Here is a 10785-nt window from a genome sequence, read left to right on the forward strand (position 1 = left end):
TTGACAGTTGCATTTCTGTGAATTGTCCAGTTAGTGGTAATTACTGAATCGGGAAATAAAATGTAATAGAGAATGTAATATATCTAGAAAGTATATTCACTATTGTCATTTATTGAAATTAAAATAGAGACAGAAGCTGGATTGCATAAAACTCTCCATAAGTAAAAACAATGATGAACTGAAACAAGGCCATAAAACTGAGTGTTATCCAAGTGCTGGAATCATCCACTGATGCTGACAGGCATCCATTTAAGCCTTTCATTTTTAAATCCTACTTCCAGTTTTATGCAGTGTGCCCAACGAAACTGCCTCACTTGAGGATATGGACATTTATGAATACCTAAAGTATACAGAGACACTGTACTGAAAGTCTACAATCTAATTCTGTAAATTGCATTTCTGTTCAGAATGCAAGCATGCTACTCTAAAATAAACACAGTTAATAGACTATGCCTCTTACGTTATGCTCCGGTAGAGTTCTGCAATCATTTTATGAAGATTAATAAACATACAGCCTGAATTTCTTTTATTTATTTTGCAAAAGTCCTTTCAACCTGGTTTTGTCTATTTAGCTAGCTAACAAACTATGACAAGCTGCTGTTAATCCAGGTCAACAAGTCACTGACAGGATTTCATGGCAGGATTTGATTAAACTAGTGGGAAATGGAAGAGATGATGTGCAATTGAAGATAATCCGAATTATCATGTAATTTTATGGTAATGAATATAATTTAAAGTGTGATTTGTTGAGCATTAGACTGGAGAAGAGGATGTCTGCAAACTGAGCAAAACCTTTTGCAAAAAGCACCCAAATTAACATCAATGCAATGTGGGGGGAAAACCCCAATAAACAACTATTGCTTATTTTTTAAGATGTTACCTGAATCTCCCTGGCATGATATATGATAATTAGACCCAGAAGAATGAGTGTAGAAAGGCTTATCAGGCATTTTAGGGCTAAAGAATAGAGTGACTCCTGGAAAAAAAGAGAGAAAGAGACAAATTCACCAAATTTGAATTAGTCAGTTAAAACATACACCATTTTTTCCAAGATTCTGAAACCTGAAAAATTCTGAGCCTGTTCAAACATGACATGAATTTCAAATTGTTCTGACACTATTGTACACTTCTGTCAGTGTTTGGATTAGGGTTTGGAACTGAGAACCAGTTCTGATTTTTCAAGAATTTCTGTTCTGTTAACAGTTCTCAAATGGGCATTCTTTCGCCGAAGTGGATGCAACACTGTACTAAAATACTCAGGATTTCCTGTGATAACATTCACTCCAACACTGCTACTGAATCAGCAGTGTGAAACATGCCCAACCAGTATAGTCTAATATCTGAAAGAAATGACTCTAATTAACCGGTTCTTTAAAGGGATAGTTCAACCAAAAATGAAAATTCTCTCATCATTTACTCACCCTCATGCCATCCCAGTTGAGTATGACTTTCTTTCATCAGCAGAACACAAAGTTTTTTTAGAGGAACATTTCAGCTCTGTATGTCCATATAATGCAAGTGAATTGTGGCCAAAATGTTAAGATCCAAAAAGCACATAAAGTCAGCATAAAAGTAATCCATAAGTCTCCAGTGGTTAAATCTATATCTTCTGAAGTGATATGAGAAGATTAATATTTAAGCACTTTTTTGGTGATTTGCATTCTTCATGCATATTGCCACCTAATAGGCAGTGAGGAGAATGCATGGTAAAAATTAAAGACTTAAATATTGATGTTTCTTACCCACACCATATTGCTCCTGAAGATATAGATTCAACCATTGGAGTCGTACTTTTATGATGAATTAATATGCTTTTTGGAGCTTCAAAGTTCTGGTCATCATTCACTTACATTGTACGGAACTACAGAGCTGAAATATTCTTCTAAAAACAAAGTCATACACATCCGGGAATGAGGGTGAATAAATGATGAGAGAATTTTCAAAAAGTTACTGAATAGCAAGTGATTAATTTCATCATGTCCGACACAAGATGAATCAAGAATTGTTACTGTGTTATGTGTATTAAAAAGAATATTCCGGGTTCAATACAATTTAAAAAAGAACAAATCTGGATTACAGTGAGGCACTTACAATAGAAGTTACATTAAATCTTTTGTTAAAACGCATGTATTATTTAAGCTTTATACCGTGGGTCTGTTTGATGCTTGATTCTGATTGGTTCACAGACGTTCTAAAGTTTGCAATTATTTTTAAGTAAACACACAGCTGTAAAGTAGTTCCAGGTCTTGACCGCATAACGGTTCCATATCACTTGGCCAAATTATTTCAGAGAGAGAGAGAGAGAGAGAGAGAGAGAGAGAGAGAGAGAGAGAGAGAGAGAGAGAGAGAGAGAGATAGAAAGAGATAGAAAGAGAGACTTTAAAACCTAAATTACCTCTCAAAATTAAAAAAATACTCCTTGGAGACAGGGGACACCTTGCTGCCCAATATGTATCAACATGCTACAACCTGAGGGACAATGAAAGATCTGGACAAACACACAATGTGATATGGTAAAATAAATTATAATAATAGTAATTTATATTATTGTTTTTTTAATATATTATTAATAATTATATCATATACTGTCCAAGTTATTGAACAAAATGTATTTTATTTATTCTATATGATGCTTTGGCCACATTGTTTTGGAAACTTTCATGCCAATAAAGCCCATTGAATTGAATTGAATTGAGAGAGAGAGAGAGAGAAAGAGAGAAAGAGAGAAAGAGAGAGAGAAGGAGAGGGTGGGGGTGCAGCGCAAGACTCAGTTGCTGGTTCTAAAATGACGTGTACGAATTAGCAACGAAGTCTTGAGCTGTACTGACGCTAGATACACTTGATCAATACAACAGGTTCTATATTATCTGAGATATCTGTGGGAAAAACCCTCGAGGACACACATTATACCCGTAATGCACACACTTGGGGCCCAAACATACTCGTGAGAGAAAAACAGATTCCCTTTCGAGAGGTCTCTCCTATTGCGTAAGTAGCTTACGCTATGGGAAAACTCCGTTTCTCGAGAAATATTGAAGTCTTTATGTAAAACGCATTGCAGCTGATCAGCAGACAGCAATGAGCGAGGCAGCTCGGTCATTGGCTGTGCTGCGGCAACTTGCTCGAACCAATGACGGGGCGACTCTGAACGCGCGACCAATGAGCGCGCTTCATGCCCCGTCATGAGAGTTCTTTAGATTTAATCTCCTTCAGCAAAGACCTTCTCTTCGCTGGATCCTCTGGATTATTGGAGTCTTTTCGCCCACCGTCGACAAGCCTACAGCAGGACTGCTACGAGGACGCCGGCGCCTTCAGCCGCCTTCAAAGCCTTCTGCTACGCCATCCGGCGCGCATCACCTTATATCCTTTAGTAAGCAATAACTTTTCAAGTGTTCGCCTCTGCAACGCTTTTTGTCCTTAGTAAAGAGCAAATTCGAGGCGTTGTTTAAAATGCCTTCGACCTGCGCCTCGTGCAGAGGCCCTCTTCCTGACGGGGACCGTCACATTATCTGCGCTCGCTGCCTGGGACCTGACCACGCAGAAGCTGCTCCCACTCGAGGCGGATGCCCCGAATGTGACTCCCTGGGCCTCACCGAGCTGCGCGCTAGCTTTGCCGCCTTCGCCGCGAACGAGCCTGCTACCACCGTGCTGCCATCCCCTCTGTTCGAGCCGCGCAAGAAAAAGCGCCGCTCACGGAGGCCGCCAGAGCACGCGGACTTCAGTGACATCACGCCGGGCCAGTCCCCGCGTGCTTCACCACCACCAGAGGACTCCCTGCCGCCGGTTCAATTCACGCAGGCAGACCAGCACCCCTACGGATCGCTGGGTCTCGTCTCGTTTGGCGCGTCAGGGGACGACAGTGAAAAGGATGACAGCTTTTCCATTGACGCTGCATCCGACGACTGGCCGGGCTCGGCCTTCAACCCCGCGTCGACACTAGCGGACACGAGCAGGGGCACCAGCTAAAAGAGTTCGCTGAACGCTTCACTGAAGCCCAGAAGAATTCGCAGGCTATGCGTCACTTCCTGCCTAAGCGCTCCAGCTCCAGAGCCGCCAGAGACCGCCTCAGCTGCAGCAGCGAGCCAGGGCGGCGCCTCCCGTCTCCCAGCCCAGACCTGAAATGGACACTCGACGCTGCTCGCTTTCCGCAAATCGAAAACAGCCGCCTGAGCGACGGGGACCTCGGCCCAAGATCGTGCTGAACCCGGAGCCTCGTAAGCTTTCCTAGCCATAGGAAGAAAGAGAGAGAGTGCGTGTCTCGCAAAAGCTGGACCACTCTCTACAAAACGTGTAAAACATTACCCAGTCCCCTTACAAGCGGCTGGAAATGTCTGTACAGCAGTCAATGGGCCAGTCACAGAACTCGCTCACCTGCAATCAAACGCCGTTTTAACGGCAACACACAGAAATCACAAAAAGAGTCATTTTCTGCCTGTGTCACTAAGGGGTCACGTGTCCACACTAAAGTGCGCATTCCCACATATCAATACTGTCCAAACAGTGCCGAATACTTCCCCAGCTCAAGCTGGACGCCCCATAAATGTAGATCATGTGCCTATTGTCATGTATGCACCACTACACACAAGCACTGTTTCCACAGTTAGAAACACTTCCCCAGTAAAAGCGGGAAATACTATAAAGGTAACACGCGTGCCTGCTGTCACGCATGCACCCCTACACACAAACACTGTATGCATGCCCAAAAACCCCCCGCCGCGAGCGGGAGGCTTTATGAAAATGGCGCGCGTGCCTACTGCGGTATATGCACCCCCACCCATAAGCGCTGCCCATACAGTTTCAAACAGTTCTCTGGCTCATGCCGCGAGCATCACAGATGCGGCGCGCGAGCCAAGAAACTCCCCGCTAAGAACGGGAAGCTTTATGAAAGTGGCGCACGTGCCTATCACAATGTATGCACCCCCACCCGTAAACACTGTCGATACAGTTTCAAACATTTCTCCAGCTCATGCTGCGAGCATTATGGAGATAGCACGCGTGCCTGTAATCTCACACGCACCCCTGCACTCGGCACTCAACAAAGCTGCTCAGCGCGCGCCCGCGCTTCTGAGAGCTGTAAGCTCAGTGTTAGCACAAGGCGATTCGCCGGTGGGGCCCATACGTCACTGCGACACGCCCCCAGCCAGCATTCAGCCCATATCTGTGCGAGCAAAAGCCTGGGAAAAAATCCCCGACATACCGAAATGGGTTTTGAACATAATAAAACACGGTTACTTGCTTCAATTCGCTCGCAGACCACCCCACTTTTCAGCGGAGGTCGAGACGAAAGTGAGGAAAGATGTTTAACATGTTCTACGCACCGAGGTGCTCAAACTGATAGAGAAGGGCGCTATAGAAACTGTCCCTCCCTCTATGAGCGAGGCGGGTTTTTACAGCCGCTATTTTCTCGTCCCGAAAAAGGACGGTGGCCTCCGCCCCGTCCTAGATCTCAGACATCTGAACAAAGCTTTAATGATTCGCTCGTTCAGAATGTTAACGACCAAACATATCCTCGCGCAAGTTCGCCCCGGGAATTGGTTTCTATCAGTGGATTTGAAAGACGCTTACTTTCACATTCCGATAGCGCCTCATCACAGGCCATTTCTGAGATTCGCTTTCGAGGGACAGTCATACCAGTACACACTACTACCATTCGGCCTATCATTGGCCCCCCGTACATTCACGAAATGTATGGACGCAGCACTTTCCCCGCTGAGACAGCAGGGAGTGCGAATACTAAATTACCTCGACGATTGGCTAATCCTAGCACAATCAGAGAGTCAGTTAACAACGCACAGATCTTCGATTATCAGTCATCTAGAATGTCTGGGTCTGAGAATCAATTTTGCAAAGAGCGTGCTATCCCCCAGCCAGAATATCTCTTTTCTGGGAATAGCGCTAGACTCAGTACAGATGAGGGCGCCTCTCATCAGAGCACGCGCTCGCTATTTGGTGCCTTGCAACATCATTCAGAGCGGGCGCGCACACCCCCGTCAAACGATTTCAAAGGATGCTCGGTCTCATGGCCTCGGCATCAGCTGTACTCCAGCTAGGATTGTTGCACAGGCGTCCTCTCCAACTCTGGCTCAAGAGCCGTGTCCCCACTCACGCGTGGCGCTCGGGCCACTTTTTAATCAGAGCGAATCACGGCTGTATAAAAGCCCTGATGCCCTGGAAGGCCGTCGACTGGTATCAAACCGGCGTGAGTCTGGGCGTGAACACACGGAGAAAAATTATCACGACAGATGCCTCCAAAATAGGATGGGGGGCCCTTTACGAGGGCAGGCCTGTCTCCGGTTTTTGGTCAAACCCGGAAAAGCGCCTACATATAAACTGTCTGGAAATGAAAGCGGTTGCCTTGGCTCTCAGAGCCCTGCTTCCGTACCTGAAAAACGAACACATCCTGGTCCGAACGGACAACATGACGGTAGTGTCGTATATAAATCGCCAGGGTGGACTCAGGTCGAGCTCCCTGCACTCTATGGCCAGGGAGCTCATCTTATGGTCACAGCACAACCTGCGCTCGCTGAGAGCAGCGCATGTGCCAGGCATCCTGAACCAGGGAGCGGACATGCTGTCCAGAGACAAGGTTCTCCCAGGAGAATGGTCTCTCCACCTCCTGATGGTCCAGTGGTTATGGCAAACCTTTGGCGAAGCAGAGGTCGACCTCTTCGCCTCCAGGGAAAATGCGCACTGCCCTCTTTTCTTCTCAAAGAGCACGGACGCGCTCGCCCAAGTCTGGCCGAGCCGCCCCTTGTATGCTTTTCCCCCAACCGCGATGCTACCTCAGGTCATCAGTCGGATCAGGGAGGTGAAATGTGCAGTGCTCCTGGTAGCCCCACTCTGGAAGAACCAGACGTGGTTTCCAGAATTGATGCAGATGATGCAATCTGCCCCATGGCCGATTCTGTTGAGGCTGGACCTCCTCAGGCAGGCCAACGGGATGATTCTTCATCCCTGCCCCGATCTGTGGGCCCTTCATGCATGGCCCCTCAACGGGTTCCAGAGAACCTCCCCAGCGGAGTGTTGAGAACCATCACTGAGGCGCGAGCGCCCTCTACGAGGCGCTTATATGCCCAAAAGTGGAAAGTGTTCAGTGACTGGTGTAATACCAAGAGCTTGAACCCCAAATCGTCGCGAAATACCAAGTGTACTCGCCTTTTGCAAGAGCTGCTGGAGGCGGGCCGCACACCCTCCACGCTCAAAGTCTATGTGGCTGCCATAGCGGCGTCACACAATCCTGATAAAGGACGCTCATTAGGGAAAAACGACCTAATCATTCGTTTCCTAAGAGGCTTAGGAGGATGAACCCTCCTCGCCCCCTCGGTACCGATCTGGGACCTGGCCACGGTCCTGGACGCACTCAAGAGTGCCCCGTTCGAACCTCTCCGAACCGTGCACCTTAAACAGCTCTCGCTCAAAACTGCGCTCTTGCTGGCACTCGCCTCAGTCAAGAGAGTGGGCGACCTGCACGCTGTCATCAAGCGCTGCTTGCCTGGAATTTGGACCTAACGACTGCAGAGTTGTCCTTAGGCCAAAGCACGGGTATATTCCTAAAGTGCTGTCCACACCCTTCAGAGTACAGGTGATATCTCTGGCAGCCTATCGTCTTCAGCAGACTAAAGCGACGCTAATTTACTCTGCCCGGTCAGGGCGCTCAGAGTATACTTGGAACGTTCTGCCCGTTCAGACAGACGGAACAATTATTTGTATGCTTTGGCGGCCGCACTAAAGGTCTCGCAGTTTCAAAGCAAAGAATATCGGCTGGATAGTAGATGCTATAGCGCTGGCTTATGAAGCCAAGGGCCTTCAATGCCCCTTAGGCGTCAGAGCTCACTCTACGAGGAGCATGGCCTCCTCGTGGGCGTGGTCGAGTGGGATACACATTGAGGGTATTTGTGCGGCGGCAGGCTGGGCCTCGCCTTCGACATTTATCAGGTTTTATAACCTACAGGTCCCCTCATTGCATTCCAACATTTTATCAGCCTGACTGTAGTATGGACTGGAGTACATATATGCTGAGCATTATCTCCTCCCTTATAAGGTCCGTCTCTGACTGACTTAGGGAGTTTTTTATGGATATCAGTAAATAGAAAAATCAGTACATAAGATATGTGCGTGTGTTTTTACAATGAGCGCCCCACCATGGGCCACCTTGGGCAAAGGCGCTCTGTATTATCCCATTATATAGCTCGCCGTTGGCCGGCTCGTTGAATAATCACTTTGCTTTAAGGCTCAGGCATCTGCCTCTGGCTTTATAGAGCGAAGTCAGCACGCACGGCGTTTTGCATGGTGTTCCCATAGCGTAAGATACTTACGCAATAGGATAGACCTCTCGAAAAGGAACGACTCGGTTACTAACGTAACCTCGGTTCCCTGAGAGGAGGGAACGAGTATTGCGTAAGCTGCTGTGCTTGTGCTTGGTCAGTCGCTTCAGTCGATTGAACCTAAAGAACTCTCATGACGGGGCGCCTAATATATAGCCTTAGCCACGCCAATCTTGGCAGGCTCTGAGCACGCGGGCGTGAATCGCGCTTATTGGTCGCGCGTTCAGAGTCGCCCCGTCATTGGTTCGAGCAAGTTGCCGCAGCACAGCCAATGACCGAGCTGCCTCGCTCATTGCTGTCTGCTGTGCAGCTGCAATGCGTTTTACATAAAGACTTCAATATTTCTCGAGAAACGGAGTTTTCCCATAGCGTAAGCTACTTACGCAATACTCGTTCCCTCCTCTCAGGGAACCGAGGTTACGTTAGTAACAGAGTCGGTCGTCATGTCAGCGCAGTCCTGCATCTCAGTAGGGATGAAAAAAAGTGTATAACAGGAATATACCGATTTTGAAGCGATGTTACTTCTAACAAGAGCTGCAACAAAAAAAGGTAATCCCAGAGTTAATCTCTCTCATTTTCTGAGTTTTTCGCTTTCGATCCGTCAAATGCGAACTCTCACACACTTGCACACACTTGTTTCTAGAGTACGTCCTAGAGTAAATCAGCGCAAGCATCCGTTGCTAGTTATAACTTGACCATTTCGAATTAGCAACGAAGGCTCCGACTATTTTAAAGCAAGATGCTGAATATGTGGCGGAAGAAAGTAGTTCCACTCTCAAGAGTGTTTTAGGGACAAAACCAGAAAATGTTTGAGATTAAACCCTGAACGATGTTTTAATGTGTGGTAACCGTGGTATAAGCGGAATAATTGGTGAAAAAGTCCAGTGCAATTACCACCTCGGGTGTGCATTATTTTTAAACAATTCAACGGTCCGTCGTCAATTATTCCAAGTTGTTTAAATCATCGTTTTAGGGTTTGTTGACATTACATCGTCATGACAACGAAGTTCTCTTTACACAAAAAAGGTTAGTTAACAAATGTATCATACTAACAACCATGTTAACATGCATATTTTTTTTATAACGTCTTTTTTGGCTATACTTTTGAAGTGAGTATTTTAGCATTTACAGATTCCATTCACTTCCACTGTAAGTGCCTCAAGCTTCCATTTAAACTTCAATTAAATTTTTTTTAAAGAAAAGGAGGGAGAAGTCAAAATGGATTTTAGCTGTAATTAATATTATGACACAAATTCTGTTTATTGACCATAACTTGTATTAAACCTGGAATATTCCTTTAAGGCTCGTCAGAATACTGGTCGTTGAATAGTTCAATTCACAACGATTCACATCCCTACTTTGGATAACATTACATCTACTCTTACCTCAACATAGTAACCTACTAAGAGACAGCCGGATCATTTCGCAGTTTTAGTAAGAATTTACTTTAAAGAGCTGGCAAATAGCAAACAAAAACCTTTAACGTGGAAGTTGAACGAGACCTGGCTTCAGTTCGTCATTCTTCCGCACTTTCCAAACTTGTCGTTTTTCTTTCCTTTTCTTTCCAACCAGACTCAAGTTAATGACACCTAGATGTGGGAGACCTGAAGGATTTGGGGACTATTAAGTTACGCACCTTTCCGTAGGCTCCCCACGAGAGTTCAGTTTCAACAACCATGACCACGATCCCAAACATCCCAAAGATGAGCGCATAGTCGCTCAGACGCTTTCTCTTCTCAAACAGGGCCCTCCTGTGCCCGAGCTTTTGTCCAATGTTCTGGTTCTTCTTTTTGCCCGATTTACTGCCACTGTGGCCACATCCACCCCCTCCTCCTCCGTCCCCCACTGGATAAGACATGAGGGTGCTGGAGTTGTTCTCCGCTTTGGATGCGAGCGTGTCGGACGCGTGCGTCGCAGAGACGGGCTGCAGTGGCTGGGACTCCGAATCAAACTCGTGCAGGTTTCTGCGGGACGAGCTCAAGTTGCTGAGCGGTCGCATCACGCCGCCGTTATATCTGCAGCTGCTCATGGCTATTTGGGTATAAGAGTTACTCTCTCTGTGGCTGATGGCCGGACTGCCCCGATTTTTCTGCCAGTTCTGGTCGAGATGAGGAGGATGATGATGTCTAGATGAACTACCATGACTAGATGGCGTGAACTCGCTGTACCGACCACCTTGCCTGATTGATGAGGATACGGATGGTGTCCTTAAAGTTTCCAGAGGCGTCCCGTGCAAAGGCTGGCTTCTTCTCCCATCCTCGCAGGTGGAAGAGTTGTTGCAGGTGCAGTGCCTAATGGAGCGCTCTTCCTCCCGTCCGCAGTAGAGCTGGTACTGCTGGTAGTGCTGCTCCGGATAGAAATCGTTCTGCAACTGCAATGAGGTTTCCATGTCAGAGTTGCTGTTTAAAGCAGCAGCAGTCTGAGAGCCCCGTGCATGCACCCTACCGAGGGGGCGTTGTGA

The 10785-nt window shown here is 46.8% G+C and overlaps 1 protein-coding gene across 1 annotated transcript in view; it reads right to left on the reverse strand.

Moving 5' to 3' along the window:
- Window positions 1-10353, reverse strand: part of kcnn2 (potassium calcium-activated channel subfamily N member 2) — a 70251-nt gene extending 59898 nt beyond the window's left edge. Inside the window, exons 1-3 of the mRNA XM_052117355.1 lie at window positions 10181-10353; window positions 9961-10132; window positions 881-976 (exon numbers count right to left, since the gene is read on the reverse strand). Of these exons, the coding sequence (XP_051973315.1) occupies window positions 881-976; window positions 9961-10132; window positions 10181-10353 (441 nt within the window). The remainder of the gene's footprint in view (window positions 1-880; window positions 977-9960; window positions 10133-10180) is intronic.
- Window positions 10354-10785: the final 432 nt, after the last annotated feature.

The sequence above is a fragment of the Xyrauchen texanus genome, chromosome 44, assembly GCF_025860055.1.
Source record: "Xyrauchen texanus isolate HMW12.3.18 chromosome 44, RBS_HiC_50CHRs, whole genome shotgun sequence".
Classification (NCBI taxonomy): domain Eukaryota; kingdom Metazoa; phylum Chordata; class Actinopteri; order Cypriniformes; family Catostomidae; genus Xyrauchen; species Xyrauchen texanus.